Consider the following 21390-nt stretch of genomic DNA (forward strand, 5'->3'; position numbering starts at 1 on the left):
CGCTCCAGTTTTTTCATGGTTTCTTAACTCCAAAACTTTTTTGTTTCACTTCTTCGTCAACAATGACTGAAATTTTTGCCACAATTTTTGCCGAACTATCTTTCTCCGAGCTGGTTATTCTTTCACAAAACAATAATGGAGTAGCAAGTTTGAAATGGTGGATAATACATGCATTTAGCACTGTTATGATAGAAATTTTAACTCTCTTAGAGAAGGTGCTGGTACTAAAACTATACAATAATCGGTTATAAATGTTTGAAAGTGGATGCGGGTAAATCATCTAAAACTGTAAGCTCAAAATTGAAAAATCCCAGCGAAAAACAACATAGTTTTTATATATTTTTTTTCCAAAAGCTTTGTTCTCTTCGGTGCTCGTAATTATCTGCGGGTCATATAATTATTTGATAAAATTTGCTTCACTTGAAGCGCCGGTAGTTCCAAACATTTACATCAAAAACAATCAACCAATAAATAAAGGCTTCAAATATCACTGGTTTGTTGTGAACTGACAAACACACTTTATAACCTGTCAAAAAATGGCTCCATTTTTTATTACTACCACACTTTACGGCAAACTGAAGAAATCACTCAATATGGTGGAAAATATTATTCAAATAGGCGCCTCTCTACTGATCAAGTAATTGAACGCTATCATTTGTCTTATGTTCGAAAACTTCTGGTTAAGAATCTTGAACTAGTCTTCCCAAACAGCTGCTCAATGCAACTACATAATTGAAGATTTTGCTGACTGCGTGATAAAAACACGACACCAAAAAAAACTAAAAGCCAAATATTATCTGGAAAATCTAGAAAAAATCATAAAGATTATGAGTTCGAAACTAACAGCTTTGGAGTTGGAAGACTATCGCGAGGTGTTTAATGACTTTGACGCTGACGGATCAGGTAAAAAAGTTTTTTTTAGTGAAGTTTGCCCGTATTTTAAACTTTTGTTCAACCAGTCAGACATTTCTTTAAATTTAAAATTCATTTTATCAAGTTCCGCAGATGAAGGCTTGACTGTAAAAAAAATATATTTTTTTCTATGACCAGGTCGATTTGCTTTCGAAGATTTTGATGCAATTCTTTTTTTAGTCAATGATTTTGGGTCGAACTTTGACTATGCCATTCAATAACTGAAGTTTTTTTCGTTCTGTTATTACAATGTTTTGTTGTTTTTTCAATTGGGATTTATTCATCTTTTCGTACCACCTGTAATGGTTTTTTAATATTCAGAGCAAAGAGATGTTTTTAAGAGCAAATTTGTTGAGTAACGATTTTGAAATCGTTCATCGAATATGCAGATAACCCGGGCAATAAAAATATGCAGCCGTACGTCGCACCATGCATGATTCTATGGATACCATGGAAAAGTGTGGAAGTACATCAATTGTAGGTACCATTTTTTCCATGAATGGCGCAACATTTGGTAGCACTTTTTTGGTAAGGGGGAACTGAAAATTCAATCAATTATAAGGGCTGTTAAGAAGAGATATATCACCATAAGCTCTCGCAGCTTATGGCTGCTATGGTCTCATATATGCCGCAACCTGCCATTATATTCTGTAATGCTAACAAAAGGTACCCTTACTTGCAATTTAAAAACTAAGTGATATTTTTATCGCATAATCACGTATTAATTAAAAATAACTGCTTGTATTTGGGATACGCCTTGAATGACCAGACTGTTTTTCATTGTCTATTGCTTAGTCTTCAATTTAAAAGAATTGGATGAAAAATCTTCAAAAACAAAATTTGTTTTCAAAAACCATTCCTATTTAAAAAAAATTAAAGTAATATATGGTCTCATCTGAACAAACTCCCCCTTAATAGGCCAAGTGAACAACCTGTCCCTGAAACTCAATGGCAACTTCAAGCCTGCATGTACTATGCTCAAATCTGATTGGCTGAATATATTACTTTTAGACAAAGTGAATGATTTCCCCTAAAATTGATTTAAGGGGTAAATTGATCAAGTGGTCCGAGATATGTAGCATTCAGTAATGTATCAATAAGAAAAAATTAGCGTAATAAAATTCAAATTGGAAGAATTTCGTAGTCGGATGAGGTCAAAATCCAGTTTTTCACTAATTTTAAAAAAATTCAAACAATATTAAAAAAACTCGTCAATAAAGAAAAACTTTTTTCATGACCACTTCAGCCATTCAAGACCACGAAAATTGATAACAATTTGACAGTAATTATAGTTTGTTTGAGTCATGTAGCAAGTTGTGATTGCGAAGTTTATAACTGTTTTGAGTTAAATTGTTTGTTGTGATTGTGATTTATTTCTGTTTAGGCCAGGTCTCAAATGAGGAGTTGAGGAAGATGTTCCAGTCTTTGGGCCAGGAGGTCACCCAGAAAGAAGTGAAGGAACTGGTGGCAGAAGTGGACAAAGACGGTTAGCATACCCATTTTCTAAAACATTCTACGAAAATTTATTCTTTTCATTCTTCGAAAACCAGAGGCTACTACTTCAGAAATTTTAAGCAACTACATTTCTTCAGCATTAAGCTTATAATTACTGGACAGCCGTATTGTAAGTATCATCTATGAAATCTCTTATGGCGACAGCAGTCCACCTGAAGTAGAAATACGAACCTGTAGTACCAACAAAAGAGGGTATTTTTCTCTTTCCCCCACATTTTGTTTGCAGAGTTTTACCAAGGGATGACTTGAGAACAGTTTACATTTAATTTTGTTTGAACAATCTTAACATTTCTCTAACGGTTCTTTTGACGTCCTTATAAACGATTTTGAAGACGAACATAAGCCAAAACATTGATTTTTGAGTCAAAATTTTTCAAAACTGCCCTACAACGTCTGCTTTGGCCGAAATAGACAAATTGTGATTTTTATCACAGGCACTACGAGGCCAAACTGTGCAATCTGTGCATTGCAAGCCAATTCCACAAGAGTCCAAAATCAGATCTGTTGCTGAATATGCAAAAAGGCTCTTTTTCTTCGATTTTCTTTGCTGTTTTGAATTTCACAAGCATATACCTAAAACACTGTACCATTTTAAATCGCTCCAAAAATAGGCGATTTTGCGCAATCCGCGACAGTTTTTGCAGAAAACGGAACCTTTTGTGGAGTCCACAAGCAATCAATTAGACATGAGTATAGTTAAAATTTGTTCAAATTCGCAACTGTAAACGGAATCCGCTTATTGTAAGTGTTGTGCGCAAGTTGTCAGTGGAATCTGCAAATAGTTAGTGGAATCTGCATTTTGGTTTCCTAAAATCTCACCTCTCATCGTTTTTTGTTAAACTACTTATGGTTGTTAAATGGTAAAACAAATTGAAGCGAGCATATTTCTTGATATAAACAATAAAATTATTACAAATTTTAATCTGAAAAGTTTCAGAACCAACATATTTTGCGAGATTTTTGAAATGAATAATTTTTATACAAACTACTTTTCAAATCCTTTCATGCTATACGCATGCGGGACCTGTATATCATAGTTGCTTTTTTGAGGGACCCTTCTATCATAGTAGTACCTAGGGTGTATTTTGGGTGTTCTTTCACCTCATCTCAAAAACTGCCCTCATGATTCGGCTTTACTCTCAACTTATCTCAAAACCTGCCCTCACGAGTTGAACTTATTGTATCTATCTTCTTATTCCAATTAATGCTTTCATTATTTTGATTCACTCTCCACCAACTAGATCAAAATTTGGGAATATGCGAATCCCAAAAAATGTCTTAATTTGGTGATATGCTGTGCGTTGTCTTTCCAAACACTCTCAACCTATTAATCCAAGTATTGAATTTATTTGGCATTGAGTTCCCAAAACTATGATCCGCAAATTGCTCGCCGGGATATGCATTCCAAATATTAAATGGTGACATCAACCGATGCTTATTTAATTAACCAATGTTTTAAGATTTGTTGGTTGAATCCAGTGACAATGGTTAAGGATTTGCTTTTAGTTTTCGGTTTGCTATAGATAACATTTCTAGCTCTAGCTTTTAATTGTTTATTTGCAAACTCGGTTACCAAAAACAATCGCATTACAACGGAGAGAAAGTGTCGAAATTTGAAAGAATATTAGTTCCTAACTGATAAAAAGTAAAAGCCAACCTTTCATCTTGTTTTTCAAATAAAAAATGACTTATTTAAAACAATTTTAGCTTAGTTTTGTTGTACTAATTTATATTCTATGTTCAAGAAAAAGAATATCCTTAAAATTTTTTTTTCAAAAATAATTCAAACAAGGTTCTTCAAAAAAAAGTTTTGATTTTTTGAAAGGGTTAAAAACATTGAAAAGAATTGTTGTTCTTTTTCAAACATTTTATTGGTTTTATTATTTTTTAAATTTCTGTTTTTAATGAGGTCACTAAAAACTGAAACGCTAATTTCATTTTTTGCCAAACTCAAATAGTTAACGATCCGCTACACGGAATCCGCGACACAACAAATGTTTCGACAAAATTCACATTACAGGTTTTTGTGCGCGGAACCCACGGAAACTATTGTAAGAAGAATCCACATACATTTTCGAAACATTTGAAGATTTTTTCTGGAATGCAGGAATATACAGACGCAAAATTGTGCACCTATCCAGTGCACAGTCTGTCCTCTTTTTGGCAAAGCTCGGAAAACCAACTTTGCTGATTTTAAAAAAATGTCTAAGAATTTCAAACTAAAAGAAACACTCCCAAATATAAACTAACTCTCAGTGTTCTCGGAGTTGCAATATTACAAAAATTCTGGGAGAAAATACATTATATTTCATTTTTTCTTGCCAGATCTTTGCAATATGTGAATTGATTTGCAAGAAATAAGTAAGGTTTAGGATTCTAAGGCATTCTAGTTTTTAATTAGAATCTTAAAAAAATACTTGGGAAGAAAAAATTTAAGAAACCAATTATGTTAGTAACTAGAATTTTCTTATCCCTTATTAAAATTAACGACATTAACTCAGTGGTTTGAGGGAGAAAAGTGAAAAAATTCATTTTACAAGTTTTTTGAACCTTCTAAGTGTTAACAGTAGCCATGACCGTTGCCTAGATAACCAAATATTGTGGCAAATTTAGACTACATAATGAATTTTTGATCCATTTTTATCGGTTATTTTCAAAAAAAGCCATTAAAACCCCTTATAATTGATTATAGCTCAATCGAAATGACTATTTGTTTTCGAAATGACTATTTTTTTGTTCAAAAAATCAAAGAAAATGGATTTTTTTGTAAATAGTTTGGGTGTTCTTTCACCTCATCTCAAAAACTGCCCTCATGATTCGGCTTTACTCTCAACTTATCTCAAAACCTGCCCTCACGAGTTGAACTTACTCTATCTATCTTCTTATTCCAATTAATGCTTTCATTATTTTGATTCACTCTCCATCAACTAGATCAAAATTTGGGAATATGCGAATCCCAAAAAATGTCCTAATTTGGCGATATGCTGTGCGTTGTCTTTCCAAACACTCTCAACCTATTAATCCAAGTATTGAATTTGTTTGGCATTGAGTTCCCAAAACTATGATCCGAAAATTGCTCGCCGGGATATGCAATCCAAATATTAAATGGTGACATCAACCGATGCTTATTTAATTAACCAATGTTTTAAGATTTGTTGGTTGAATCCAGTGACAATGGTTAAGGATTTGCTTTTAGTTTTCGGTTTGCTATAGATAACATTTCTAGCTCTAGCTTTTAATTGTTATTTGCAAACTCGGTAACCAAAAAAAATCGCATTACAACGGAGAGAAAGTGTCGAAATTTGAATGAATATTAGTTCCTAACTGATAAAAAGTAAAAGCCAACCTTTCATCTTGTTTTTTATTTAAAAAATGACTTATTTAAAACAATTTTAGCTTAGTTTTGTTGTACTAATTTATATTCTTCCGCAAAGCTGGCCGCGTTTTTTCTTCGATGTTATGAGTTCGATGATATGTTCAAGAAAAAAAATATCCTTAAAATTTTTTTTTCAAAAATAGTTCAAAAAAGGTTCTTCAAAAAATTTTGATTTTTGGAAAGGGTTAAAAACATTGAAAAAAATTGTTGTTCTTTTTCAAACATTTTATTGGTTTTGCTATTTTTTAAATTTCTGTTTTTAATGAGGTCACTAAAAACTGAAACGCTATTTTCATTTTTTGCCAAACTCAAATAGTTAACGATCCGCTACACAGAATCCGCGACACAACAAATGTTTCGACAAAATTCACATTACAGGTTTTTGTGCGCGGAATCAACGGAAACTATTGTAAAAAGAATCCACTTACATTTTCGAAACATTTGAACATTTTTTTCTGGATAGCAGGAATATACAGACACAAAATTGTGCACCTATCCAGTGCACAGTCTGTCCTCTTTTTGGCAAAGCTCGGAAAACCAACTTTGCTGATTTTAAAAAAATGTCTAAGAATTTCAAACTAAAAGAAACACTCCCAAATATAAACTAACTCTCAGTGTTCTCGGAGTTGCAATATTACAAAAATTCTGGGAGAAAATACATTATATTTCATTTTTTCTTGCCAGATCTTTGCAATATGTGAATTGATTTGCAAGAAATAAGTAAGGTTTAGGATTCTAAGGCATTCTAGTTTTTAATTAGAATCGTAAAAAAATACTTGGGAAGAAAAAATTTAAGAAACCAATTATGTTAGTAACCAGAATTTTTTTATCCCTTATTAAAATTAACGATATTAACTCAGTGGTTTGAGGGAGAAAAGTGAAAAATTTCATTTTACAAGTTTTTTGAACCTTCTAAGTGTTAACAGTAGCCATGACCGTTGCCTAGATAACCAAATATTGTGGCAAATTTAGACTACATAATGAATTTTTGATCTATTTTTATCGATTATTTTCAAAAAAAGCCATTAAAACCCCTTATAATTGATTATAGCTCAAACGAAATGACTATTTGTTTTCGAAATGACTATTTTTTTGTTCAAAAAATCAAAGAAAATGGATTTTTTTGTAAATAGTTTGGGTGTTCTTTCACCTCATCTCAAAAACTGCCCTCATGATTCGGCTTTACTCTCAACTTATCTCAAAACCTGCCCTCACGAGTTGAACTTACTCTATCTATCTTCTTATTCCAATTAATGCTTTCATTATTTTGATTCACTCTCCACCAACTAGATCAAAATTTGGGAATATGCGAATCCCAAAAAATGTCCTAATTTGGCGATATGCTGTGCGTTGTCTTTCCAAACACTCTCAACCTATTAATCCAAGTATTGAATTTATTTGGCATTGAGTTCCCAAAACTATGATCCGAAAATTGCTCGCCGGGATATGCATTCCAAATATTAAATGGTGACATCAACCGATGCTTATTTAATTAACCAATGTTTTAAGATTCGTTGGTTGAATCAAGTTACAATGGTTAAGGATTTGCTTTTAGTTTTCGGTTTGCTATAGATAACATTTCTAGCTCTAGCTTTTAATTGTTATTTGCAAACTCGGTAACCAAAAAAAATCGCATTACAACGGAGAGAAAGTGTCGAAATTTGAATGAATATTTGTTCTTAACTGATAAAAAGTAAAAGCCAACCTTTCATCTTGTTTTTTAATTAAAAAATGACTTATTTAAAACAATTTTAGCTTAGTTTTGTTGTACTAATTTATATTCTTCCGCAAAGCTGGCCGCGTTTTTTCTTCGATGTTATGAGTTCGATGATATGTTCAAGAAAAAAAATATCCTTAAAATTTTTTTTTCAAAAATAGTTCAAACAAGGTTCTTCAAAAAAGTTTTGATTTTTTGAAAGGGTTAAAAACATTGAAAAGAATTGTTGTTCTTTTTCAAACATTTTATTGGTTTTGCTATTTTTTAAATTTCTGTTTTTAATGAGGTCACTTAAAACTGAAACGCTAATTTCATTTTTTGCCAAACTCAAATAGTTAACGATCCGCTACACAGAGTCCGCGACACAACAAATGTTTCGACAAAATTCACATTACAGGTTTTTGTGCGCGGAATCCACGGAAACTATTGTAAAAAGAATCCACTTACATTTTCGAAACATTTGAAGATTTTTTTTCTGGATAGCAGGAATATACAGACACAAAATTGTGCACCTATCCAGTGCACAGTTGTCCTCTTTTTGGCAAAGCTCGGAAAACCAACTTTGCTGATTTTAAAAAAATGTCTAAGAATTTCAAACTAAAAGAAACACTCCCAAATATAAACTAACTCTCAGTGTTCTCGGAGTGGCAATATTACAAAAATTCTGGGAGAAAATACATTATATTTCATTTTTTCTTGCCAGATCTTTGCAATATGTGAACTGATTTGCAAGAAATAAGTAAGGTTTAGGGTTCTAAGGCATTTTAGTTTTTAATTAGAATCGTAAAAAAATACTTGGGAAGAAAAAATTTAAGAAACCAATTATGTTAGTAACCAGAAGTTTCTTATCCCTTATTAAAATTAACGACATTAACTCAGTGGTTTGAGGGAGAAAAGTGAAAAAATTCATTTTACAAGTTTTTTGAAACTTCTAAGTGTTAACAGTAGCCATGACCGTTGCCTAGATAACCAAATATTGTGGCAAATTTAGACTACATAATGAATTTTTGATCCATTTTTATCGATTATTTTCAAAAAAAGCCATTCGAAATTACTATTTGTTTTCGAAATGACTATTTTTTTGTTCAAAAACTCAAAGAAAATGGATTTTTTTGTAAATAGTTTGGGTGTCCTTTCACCTCATCTCAAAAACTGCCCTCATGATTCGGCTTTACTCTCAACTTATCTCAAAACCTGCCCTCACGAGTTGAACTTACTCTATCTATCTTCTTATTCCAATTAATGCTTTCATTATTTTGATTCACTCTCCACCAACTAGATCAAAATTTGGGAACAAGTTCATCCTCATGTTCATTAATCACCATTACCATGGCCCACGCCAACCCTCACCCCTCCCCTTAAAATCGCCATACCCACGTCCCGCCGAGCCTTTCAATCTCACTAACCCCCCGCACTTCCCCCAAATCCCCCGCGTTTGTCCCACCATCAACAAACAACCCATTCCACATCCATCACCCAGTGGAATAGATAACTATTGGGGGGGTATCCAGGGGTAGGGGGTAAACATCGGGAAGAGCGGGGAGGGATTTGCTGTCGGTCAGGTTGTGGGAATAGCGAGTGAAACTGAATATCAAAAAAGTGTAACTTAACATTAACAGCGATAGAAATTTTAAAAACTAAAACGAGATTTTTTGGTTCAAAACTTATTAACAATATAATTCATTTATAAACAATTATAATCAATTGATTTCGAGTTTTAGATACGCAAATCATAAAAATCCAGTTTAATTGATTGTTTGACTATTTTAGGCAATGGGGAAGTGGACTTCGACGAGTTCTGTGAGATGATGACCAAGAAGACGGCAGAGCAGGGTGAGGTGGACATCGAGACAGAACTGAAAGACGTGTTCAAACTATTTGACAGGTTATAGGCGCACATTATCTTCTCTTTTTTCTTTCAATAACCCAAACAAAACTTTGAAGATAAATCAATGAAATAACAGCTGTTGTAGCTATTCTTAAAATACAAGTAGTTATTACATCCGATTAGCGGTTCCTTGAAATGTTGCTGCAGATTATATCCCGGTTTGCGGGAGTAATTACTGGATTTCGCGGACGTTAAGTGAAAGTACGGTGACTCATTTTATCAAACAATAGTTCGGCTAAATTCCAGACCACTATTGTGACCAAAGTTCTTTTTTTTAGAATTAGGCCGCGACTATAAAACTCTGCCAAGAAGTTTTATTTGAGGAATTATTATCAGCGCGAATTTTAATGTATGGAAATTAACGAAGACTTGACCCCGAAAAGGAGGTTAAAAATCCACTTGCACTTATTCCAAGACTAAACTGGGTTTTATTTCAGGAACAACCAGGGCTACATCTCATTCGGCGATCTGAAAAAGTGTCTGCAAATGCTCTCAATTAACTTGCCAGATGACAAGATCCAGAACATGATGAGGGAGGCGTCTTCCGGTCAGGATGGGAGAGTGTATTATGACGACTTTCGATACATGTACTTCTGCTGAAAGATGATGAAAAAAAGAGTACTAACATAAATTTGAGCGACAACTTATTGGATTCATTAATTATTGGATATGCAATTTAAACAATATCGGAAAAGTGTTTTTTTTTTAAATAATATTTCAAGCATCAAATTATAAGTTGGTCAAAAATACAGCTTTGCATAAGTGTAGGTTAAATAATCAAACCTAATAGTTACTTTCTCTACAATGGATCAGAAAAAAAAAAACAGTTAGAAGCACCTTTGATCGCGCTAAAACTAAGGTTTTGTAATTTTTTAACAGATCCTGACAAGATAGGCCGCCTTTTTTGACAAGAGTTCGCACTCAAAACTGTTGTATACTGGCACTGGAAGCGTTTTTACAATTTTTTTAGTCATTGCTCGTCCATAATCGCTGTATAGAACCATAGGTCAGCGATCGAAATCCGTAGGGACCCCCCTCCCCCATATACCTAAATCCAGAACTCGTTAAACTATAACACAAAAAATTGAGAAATACAAAATGCATTTGGAATTCAGTGAAAAGATTTTAGCAGTCAAACTAAATATTAAACGGACAGACTAAAGACAAAAGTTCTTTTTTTAGTTTTTGTTTTCAAACAGACGCCGTGTTCACCAATTACATGACGTCAGAAAACAAAATACAATCTTCATTTTTTCAAAAAACATGCTCAATGTATATAAAATTTTACATTAAAAATAAAAGCGTGAAATCATGAGAAAAAAACGATGTATAATCTACGAGTCTTGAATATGAATATTTGACAAAGTAGACAATTGAACAACTATTTAAATCTGCTTACCGTTCAGTTTTGTAACGTTTTTCTTACCAAACAAAAGCTAAATATATCAAATAAAGGAGACCAAAGAGATTTTGTCTTGAAACAGACGAAGAAACGAAACACGAGTATCGAAAAAGAGGAAAAAATCTAAAACAAAGTTCTGTCAAAAACTGAGAAAAAAGAGATTTTATTGAAATGGCGAAGAGAAATCTGACTAAATTGGAGACGGAGGAGATGAGAGAAGTGTTCGATGACTTCGACACTGACGGCTCAGGTTAGTAGTTATAACTTATAAGAAGTAAAATAACTATTTATAGCTTACAATTAATTGGCTTCCAACTTTTTCCTTCCTGATTTTTCTGAATCAATAATTTTTTTTTGAAATATTTGCTCTGACAACTTTTTTTGCAATTATTGTATAATTATGTGTCAAAATTGTGATTGTGAAATGTTGTATTTGAGGATTGAGAGTTCTTGAAACAGTAAGCAACTTTTTGCACGAACGTTCTAACAGGCTGAAAAGCTTTAAATTTGGTTATTTATCCAACGTCGAAATCAATTCACCGTCAAATTAAAAAGTAAAAAATAATAATTTTGAAAGTTTTTGTAGGTGTTGTTTAACTTTAAGTTTTTACCAACTAAACTATCTGTTGCAATAGAAACCTTTATTTAATGTTTCAATTTGTTCTGCATGTGTTCTATAGGCACCGTGAACATCGCTGAGTTGCGTGACATGTTGGAACTTCTGGGTCAGAAGGTGACAGAGAGTGAACTGAAGAAGATGATGGGGGAGGTGGATGTAGATGGTAAGGGAACTACTTTTAGAGCACAACTACCTGACAATTTAGACCGGGAAGCTAGAAGTGTGTGTGTGTGTGTGTGTGTGTGTGTGTGTGTGTGTGTGTGTGTGTGTGTGTGTGTGTGTTTGTGTGTTGGGGAGGGGGGGGGGGTCGCTGAATAGTTTCAAGTGTAAATAAAAGTCTTTTTTTTCTACAAAAAATAGTTCCCTTTTTAAAGAGTATTCATCTCAGTGGTGATAAGATTTAACATAAAAATTTGAGTAAATTGCTATCTTTTTTTAAAAAACAGATCACAAACTCAGTCAAAAAATATGCTGGAATAGAACAAGGTGCGGATCTAGGATTTTATCATCGGGCTCGAAAATTTTGTCGACCTTTTTTATTTTAGGTACACCGAATTGACTTTCCAAACGCTCTCGGAACACTATAAGGACTCTATTTTGACCAAAAAAAAACGTAGCGCTGCAGGCAAGTCCTTGAACAAAAAAACATGTCAAAAATGCCTTCTGTGGGTACTTTTTGGAAACTTCCAAGCTAAAATTTGCGTTCTTTCGACACGAGTTGCTCTTCAAAATTAGGATAAAATGGCGCCTTCGATATTTTAGTGTTGCTCGGCCGAAAAGGGATGGCATAAAATAATACCAAATGGGGACACTTTGGTTGGTGAGGGGGTCGAATCCTTTAATGAAGCGTCCAAACCCTTCCCTCTTCCCCTCCACTTTCTTTAAATCCGCCCCTTGATTTGAACCACTTTAAACGAGCTTTGTCATACACAAGAAAAGTGCAATTAAATGATTCCAGCCTCCATTATAATCGATTGTAATCCATTTTTTGGCATTTAAATCCATTAATTTTTCCAAGATCAAGATAATCCTTTATTATCGATTATTTTAAACTAAACGCCAATTATAATCCATTATAATCGATTAAAAATCATTTCATCTTATAAGAAATTTCATCTTATAATCTTATAAAAAATTGCAAAATGTAAGGGGGAGGGGGCGAATGAGGGTTGTAATAAAGCACAGTAAAATGAACTGTCAAAGTGCAATGAATTGAATAAGTAGAGACAAAACAAGTAGAGACAAAACTTTAATGTGAAAGGTAACTTTTTTTGAAACGTGGTACGTAGCAACTGCACTAAACAGTAAATGAGATAAGATTGTAAATTTCATGAAAAATTTCTGGAAAAAACCAATTCTAATCGATTATAATGGATTATATTGGCAGAGAAAATACGATTATAATGGATATTTTCAATGGACATTTTTAATGGATTATAATCGATTATTTTGTAATTTTAAAAACACTGACCATATTATGACAATATAGTTGATTATGATCCATGAACGCTTGGTGCGGTAGACAGATATTCCCCAGTTGATTTATAATGCAAACCTTGTAAGATTATGGCAAAATAAATTAAATCTTGCAAGATTGCTATCTAAACTTTAACATTGTCTTCAAAGAATATTGCAGAATTTTTGCAAGATTATCATTTTTTTAACCACGTAGAAACTTCTTTGATAATTTATGCTTTATGATTTTTAAACAGACATCTGATTTGGCCGACGTTAACATTTTTTGTCCTCAACCTTTTCAGTAGAGTTACTTAGAGGAACATAAGTATCTGATTATATACTTAACCAATGTTTGAAAACTATAATTCTCCTCTACTTATTTTGAATGTAGTTCAATAAAATGCTGTATATATTTTATCAACATTAATTTCTGAAAGTTTTGAGCAATTTTATTACTTTTTTTTAAATCTACGAAAAATGTAACGCAGCAATCTCAGCAGTGATTTTTGGATTATTATCTGTAAATTTCTGGCGGAATCTTAAAAAAGTGGTTATTATAAAAAATGTACAAATTTGTTAAAATAGTTTTTAATTTGGATTTCAAATCTTGCAAAATCTAACGAAGTGAAGGCAAAATTTGCATGGAAAAGGCAAGAAAATGCATCTCCTTGCAATTTCGAGAAGACTGGACTTGCAAATTCGCAATCAGAAAGTTCAAAATTGGCGCTGTTTTGCGACCTCCGCTCATTCAATCTAGCAACAGTGTAACGCGTGCTTTTATACGTCATTTTCTAGTTGAAACAACAAAGAGGCGCTCAAAGTTTGCGTAATTGATTATTTTTGGCATTTCAGAAGAGTTACTATTTTTTTTTGAAATACCTAAAGAAAAAGTAGTTCGAAAAAAATCTTCAGGTTATCCAATTAGCCGCTCCTTTCCTCCTCCGGCATTATCTCGTGAAAATCTTAAAGCGTTTTTGTTATGCAGCTGGAATACAAAATTTAAACGAAAATTTTGTTGCTAGAGAAACCAGCGACAACAGTTCTTACGTTGATAAGCAAATTCGCCAAGCGCTTGATAATTTAGATTTGTTTCCAATTCAAAAATTTTGTGGTAAAAAAATCAAAGTCTGTGGAAATCTAACCAGAACAAAAGTAACCGAGTGTGGCGTCGTAATAAAGATCCAATTGTGTGAAAGATGACAGTCAATTTATAATTCGTCTTATAACCAGAAAAAAAACAAATAGCCATGTCAAAAACATTCAGAGAAAAAATTCCAGCCATTTTCGAGTAGAGCATATAGAAGTATGCTTGGTGAGGCCCCTTATTGAATTAACTCACAAAAAAAAAATTGCTCAATTTTCTTGCTAGTTTTGAAATAGCCGAGTGGACTAGAGTGAAGGAAGGATTCTGCCGCAAAATTAATCAGCAGCGAAAGAAAATTGCGCTTGCATTTCATAATCACAATAATGACTTTTTTCCAGTGTAGGTCGAAATTCATCGAAATAGTTGTTACAAAAACTCTTAATCTTGAACACTAATTTTAATTGGTTTATAGGAAGTGGGGAGGTGACATTCGAGGAGTTCTGCGACATGATGGCCCAGAAACAGACTGAGGGGGGCAATGTGGACATCGAGACTGAACTGAGGGATGTGTTTCGCATGTTCGACAAGAAGGACCAGGGATACATAACCTACAGGTAGAAAAATAGTTAAACAAAAATAAATACTTTTTTTCTTGAAGGGAACATTTTGTTTATAAGTTACATAATTTATGGAAAAAAGCTACCTCAGAAAAACATCAAAAAGCCAGTTAGCTGCGAAGAAAAAACAAATTATGGTTTAGTGGAATGGTTGGTTCATGGTTTTGAAACTTATGTTTACGTCCAAGAATAATAAAAAACCCATCAGGTTAATAAAAAATCTGTTTTAACCGACGAGGTAGTGTTACCTATTGTCTCTGGACTCTTAAAAGCTGCGATCGATAATTTTTTTTAAGTTTAAGCAATAAAAAAGGTTTTTTTTGTGATTTTTCAATTTTCTATCATTCTGTCATTTTAAACATGGAGGCAACAAACAACTAAAGTATATTAAAAAAAGGCGTGTAATAATTTTACAACCTATTTTTTCCTTAGTGACCTGAAGCAGATTCTGAAGATGTTGTCAATCAGCTTGCCAGATGAGAAGATCCAGAACATGATGGCGGAGGCCTCCTCTGGCGGAGACAACCGCGTCTACTTCGACGACTTCCGATACATGTACTTCTGCTAACACCTCTTTTCTCACACTCACTGTGTCAGACTCCTTCACTGAGAACTGGTGAACTAGTTCTACTAATCGCTTGTAGTTAATTTACGTTAATTTTCTCTCTGTCTTTTAAATACGTATAGTTATTGAGTAACTAGCGGTTAAAATTAGTTCAGTAGCGGAAAAAAGTTATATGCCTTATGCTCGCTCCAATCTCAACTCTGAAAAACCTGAAAACAATACAACCCAAACAGTTGAATTAACGGTAATTATTTCTCGACAAATAAATCCGACAATCGGTAGTTTTAAACATTTTTGAATCGTTCATAACAACAACAATTTGTAGCTTAAAACTCAAAGTAAGCTCTGAAAATACTAGTTTTTGCACTTTAGACAAATTTCTTTTTCTTGGATGTCACACTTAATCAAGTCTGAACCATGTCAGGGAGAAAAATTGGTTCAAATTGAGTATCACCCCAAAATTTAGCATGTTATAACATGGGTAGGTGTGGGTCTAGAACCTGTGCCGAACCGGTCAACCTAATGTCTAGCGTTTGTCTTCTGCCCGCAAAATTTTAGTCCAACAAAAATACAGCCTACTTGCATTTGTACTTCCATGCTTGAGCGTGAACATGCCTTATTATGAAAGCTGGATCTGGGTGTTTTTTTTTCACGAAATTTTAAGGTTATCCCACAGCGGAGTTCCAGGGATAATACTCGCTTTTAATGGAAAATTGTTGTCGAAAAAGTTGTCCTTATAATCCATTATTGTTGCAAACTCAGACCAGGATATCGATTATATTGTCATAAAAAGCGACTATTTTCAGAAAAATACAATCCAATAAAATACATTATAGTTGATTATAACGAATTAAAATTTATACATTTTTTTGCAAAATGAATTGCAAAACTTGCAACTTTTTTGCGTTACTCACGGCCTACTCGCAATCTAAATTAACGACCCCCCTAACTTTGCCCTCTATCCGCATTTGCCCCCTCCCCCCTCCCCCTCTCTTACCCGCATTTAAACCACTCCCCCCTACGTTTATTCCTACACCCACCTCCATGTTTACTAAAGGATACACCCAATCACACCCCAATATACAGTTCACCCCCGTTCTCCTAATACTCAGATTGCTTACCATTGAACGGGGACGGGAAATGGAGGTTACAATGTGAACAACACCTACTTATCCTCATTTAACCCCCTCAACCAAAATTTTTTACTCCACACCTCCCCCATTTCGAAGTTTTTAACCCCCCTAATTAACTAACGACCCCCCTAACTTTGCCCTCTATCCGCATTTATCCCCTCCCCCCTCCCCCTCTCACACCCGCATTTAAACCACTCCCCCCTACGTTTATTCCTACACCCACCTCCATGTTTACTAAAGGATACCGCCAAACACCCCCAAGTTACAGTTTACCCCCCTTCTCCCACCCCTCAGATTGTTCACCATTGAATTGGGACGGGAAAGGGAGGTTACAATGTGAACAACACCTTTTTATCCCCATTTAACCCCCTCGACCAAATTTTTTTATTCCACAGCTCCCCCCCCCCATTTCCCAGTTTTTAACCCGCTCACGGCCTACTCGCAATCTAAATCTACTCAAATTAACCACTCCCCTAACTTTACCCTCTATCCGCATTTGCCCCCCCCCTCCCCCCTCTCACACCCGCCTTTAAACCACTCCCCCTACGTTTATTCCTATACCCACCTTCGTGTTTACTAAAGGATAACCCCAAACACACCCCAAGTTAGAGTTTACCCCCCTTCTCCCACACCTCAGATTGTTTACCATTGAACGGGGACGGGAAAGGAGGTTACAATTTGAAAAATACCTTTTTATCCCCATTTAACCCCCCAACCAATTTTTTTTATTCCACACCTCCCCCCCATTTCGAAGCCTTTAACCACCCTAATTAACGACCCCCTAAGTTTTCCCTCTATCCGCATTGGCCATCTCCCACCCCCTCCCCCCTCTCATACCCGCATTTAAACCACTCCCCCCCTACGTTTATTCGTACACCCACCTCCATGTTTACTAAAGGATACCCCAAACACCCCCAAGTTACAGTTTACCCCCCTTCTCCTACCCCTCAGATTGTTAACCATTGAATGGCGATGGGAAAGGGAGGTTACAATGTGAACAACACCTATTTATCCCCATTTAAACCCCTCAACCAAATTTTTTTATTCCACACCTCCCTCCTTTTTGAAGTTTTTAACCCCCCTACTTAACGAACCCCCTAAGTTTGCCCTCTATCCGCATTTGCCCCCTCCCCCCCCTCCCCCTCTCATACCCGCATTTAAACCACTCTCTCTCCCCCCCCCCCCCTACGTTTATTCGTACAATCACCTCCATGTTTACTAAAGGATACCCTCAAACACCCCAACTTACAGTTTACCCCCCTTCTCCTACCTCAGATTGTTTACCATTGAATGGGGATGAGAAAGGGAGGTTACAATGAGAACAACACCTAATTATCACCATTTAACCCCCTCGACCAAATTTTTTTATTCCACACCTCCCCCCATTTCCCAGTTTTTAACGCGCTCACGGCCTACTCGCAATCTAAACCTACTCAAATTAACGACCACCCTTACTTTGCCCTCTATCCGCATTTGCCCCCTCCCACCGTCCCTTCTCTCAGGCCCGCATTTAAACCACTCCCCCCTACGTTTATTCCTACACCAAACTCCATGTTTACTAAAGGTTATCCCCAAACACAACCCAAGTTACAGTTTACCCCCTTCTCCTACCCCTCAGATTGTTTACCATTGAATGGGGATGAGAAAGGGAGGTTACAATGAGAACAACACCTAATTATCCCCATTTAACCCCCCAACCAATTTTTTTTATTCCACACCTCCCCCCCCCCATTTCGAAGCTTTTAACCCCCCTAATTAACGACCCCATTAAGTTTGCCCTCTATCCGCATTGGCCAACTCCCCCACTCCCCCCTTTCATACCCGCATTTAAACCACTCCCCCCTACGTTTATCCCTACACCCACCTCCATGTTTACTAAAGGTTACCCCCAAACACACCCCAAGTTACAGTTCACCCCCCTTCTCCCACCCCTCAGACTGTTTACCGTTGAACGGGGACGGAAAAGGGAGGTTACAATGTGAAAAATACCTGTGTATTACCATTTAAACCCCCAGCCAAATTTTTTATTCCACACCTCCCCCCATTTCGAAGTTTTTAACCCGCCCACGTTCAGTAAACAGAGAAGTGGGGGGTTAAACTAAGATGGAGGATGGGGGGTAAACTGAGGATGGGTAAACTGGGAACTGGGTGGGAGGAGAGGCGGGGGTAAACTGGGGAAGGGGGTTGTTAAAAAATTAAAAAGTAGGGTTGCTTCGATGGAGTTTACGTAGCATAGAAAAAGTGAGAAAACTTAAATAATTAAAAACTTATGTGGATACCAAAAACTTAGGAAAGGTAATACGTGACCACTGCCCATAAAAAAATCTGCAAAATTCATACATTCTTATGCAACAATATGATCGATTATAATCTACTAGAATGGATTACAATGACTAACAAAAAAATTATGATTACCATTTATTTTAATTGGGTTATATTCGAAAATAATCGATTATAATGGAATATTTTGATATTAAAGTTACTAGGGTTATAATCCTTTTTTCATAGATGATAATCAATTATTTTTGTAAATTTATAAATACTGACAATAAAAGCCCAATATAATCATTTTTCATCCATTAAACTCAATTGCGGGATCCCGAATTCACCAAAAATCGCTTTTTTTGTTTTTCCTTCTAACAATTTTGAATTTTCTTACAAATTTTCCTCTAGGAACGTTAACAGAGGGGAAATTTTTTGCCAGAAAGTTGTAACAGAGGAACTTTTTTGAAAAATTTTTTTCATCATTATTTTTTTGATTTTTTAAAAATTTGTTAGAGAAACAAACAAAAAGCACCATTGTCGCAACTTGACAGCGAACTACCAGACCTTACTCTGAAATTCCAGCAGCAGCCCCAAAGAAGTGGAACTTGGATAATAGGTTTTTGATTTTAATCCTTAGAGATATCCGAATTAGCAAAACATCTGAGAAAATTTGCCGGGGTGCGCCTCCACAGAAAAAGTGTCCGTCCTATTTTTTCATCTATAGAACGTAAGAAGAATGCTTTGTCACATGATTTTTGTACAGTTTTATAGAATTTTCTTGAAAATTTCAATCATTATTTTCGTTTATTTGACTGGTTTGAAGCCTTCCAGTCACCATGAAATAAAAAATGCTCATCTTAGAATTTCTTCATACAGAAACTGAACGGAAAGCATTTTTCTAAGGAAACTACTGATTACAGTTTAATTTTAAAACGTTTTCTAACTTATTTCGAATAAGTTTAACATGGTCCCTGTGCGTATTTTGGCGCGTTTTGAATAAAGTCACAGTTATCAATTTTTCTTCATTATTTGGAGATGAGATTAAGTATGTCAAAAAAAATCCCACATTTTTTAAATTAAAGGAAATTTTTCCAGCCAAAAGCAAAACGATGCACTCTGATCATAAAAATTGCGAGCTTCAATAAATTATGATAGGTAGAATTTTTTAATGCGGTGGTTTGGTGATATGCTGCCCATTTTTTTTTTGGATTTTCTAAAAGAAATAATCCTAGGGTACTTCGTTGTCGGTGAAAAAAACGCAAAGTAATGCCTATTTAATGGTGTCTAATGGAAAGTTAAAACCTTAAGTCTTTTCCATGACTCTCCTTTTCAGAATTCTAGTTTAAGCAGAAGTTTTTCATCTGAATATGTTCCCGGTTTGAGCTTTTTGAGCTTTGTAATGACTCTGTGGGTCGGCCGAATGTCCGCCTACCGACGAAATATGTAAAAGTCCATCAAAACAGTCGGTCAACCAGGGCCAAAACAAGAATCAACTAGGTTCGATCTGTTCGATAAGGTAGGTGAATGGGTTGATCAGCCTCAGTTAAGGTCCTTAATGTCGGTAGATGAGTCGACCGGCTTTAATTTTAGCTGACTATTATAGTCATATAAAAAGTGAAAGGAAACTACTGATTACAGTTTAACTTTAAAACGTTTTCTAACTACGGCAGAAGAAAACAGTATAAAAATCCTTAAAATGGTGGCTAATTCGAAAATTCATGAAAGAATAGTTTCGAGGTAGATGAAAAATAATTCAATAAAATCATAAATCCAAAACTGTAACAACTGTAAAACATAAATCCAAAAACGCTCACATTTAATGAAGAAAAACAAATAAACAATATCTTAACTATTCGACGTGTAAAATTGAAGTTAAACTCTATGAAGGTCAAACTTAATCCAGAACAAAAAAGCATATACCTTCGAATAAGTTCGCAGTTATCAATGGAGAGTGTAATTTATAAAAGCATAATTTAGTTGCAAGGTCAGCGAGATTCAGTGAAGTAGACCACATTCGACCAGAATCGGCTGATTCAATTATAGTCCGACTTAATTTGCGGAAATTTCATGCCTCAGAAAGTCATGCCACCCGTGTACTAAAGTAAGTGAATGGGTCGATCAGTCTCCCGGGTTGGCCTCTATAGACTAAAAATGTTAATCATAAAATTCCATTAACTAAGTCTATAAAAAAATAATTGACATACTAATTTCATACGTTTTGCTACAATGGTGCTATCGAACTTCCGAAGAACTTTTTTTGTGTTGGCATGAAATTTGGTGCATCTTACCAAATAAAAAAGAAAAACTCTTTGTCAAAAAACATTCATGTCTCATAAAAACGGATAATGTTTGACTCAAATTATTGTTTGACACTGACAATTTAGCCCGAAGAGTGATTGAATTGCTTTAATAGTTCTTAGTGCAAAATGAGTTTCTTCATTAAGAGACCAAACTGTGTATTTTATGAATTGTCAGAGGATTCGGCAAAATGCTGAATTCAGATTTGCCGAGGAAATCAGCTAATTAATCTTTTCGTCGCTGTTTTGATTTCCACGAAAAAAATGCTAAAGCACTGTTTGTTCGGAAGCGTTAAAAAATCGCCAAATTTGCAAAACAAAAACGTTTTTGTGGAAACTAAATTGAATAAAATTTATGCGCGTTGTAAAATTTTGCTCTCTCCTGGAACCTGCAAGTGTACGCAGATTTGCGTGAACAGCTTACCTGGATTGAAGAACAAAAGCTTAGAATACAATTCACTTCTATGAAAATGCTTGTCATACAATTTCTTACAAATCCATGGGTTAAAAATGCTAAAAAAAAATAGCACGATGAGCACTTT

At 34.8% G+C, this 21390-nt stretch overlaps 1 protein-coding gene across 1 annotated transcript; it reads left to right on the forward strand.

Moving 5' to 3' along the window:
- Positions 1 to 620: 620 nt before the first annotated feature.
- On the forward strand, positions 621 to 15255 carry LOC134853428 (uncharacterized). Its single transcript, XM_063869425.1, has 9 exons — positions 621 to 903; positions 2297 to 2398; positions 9291 to 9405; positions 9846 to 10006; positions 10288 to 10302; positions 10962 to 11060; positions 11491 to 11592; positions 14444 to 14585; positions 15021 to 15255. The coding sequence occupies exons 1-9, from the start codon at positions 828 to 830 to the stop codon at positions 15154 to 15156; spliced, it is 948 nt and encodes a 315-aa protein (XP_063725495.1). The 5' UTR covers positions 621 to 827; the 3' UTR covers positions 15157 to 15255.
- Positions 15256 to 21390: the final 6135 nt, after the last annotated feature.

This window comes from Symsagittifera roscoffensis, chromosome 8, assembly GCF_963678635.1.
Source record: "Symsagittifera roscoffensis chromosome 8, txSymRosc1.1, whole genome shotgun sequence".
Lineage (NCBI taxonomy): Eukaryota > Metazoa > Xenacoelomorpha > Acoela > Convolutidae > Symsagittifera > Symsagittifera roscoffensis.

What these genes read in the sequence shown, in the direction of transcription:
- LOC134853428 (XM_063869425.1), top strand. Translation starts at nt 828, where the DNA reads ATGAGTTCGAAACTAACAGCTTTGGAGTTGGAAGACTATCGCGAGGTG. An exon ending in CTTCGACACTGACGGCTCAG is followed by an intron (nt 11,061 to 11,490) that starts GTTAGTAGTTAT and finishes TGTGTTCTATAG; the next exon opens with GCACCGTGAACATCGCTGAG. An exon ending in GGGGGAGGTGGATGTAGATG is followed by an intron (nt 11,593 to 14,443) that starts GTAAGGGAACTA and finishes ATTGGTTTATAG; the next exon opens with GAAGTGGGGAGGTGACATTC.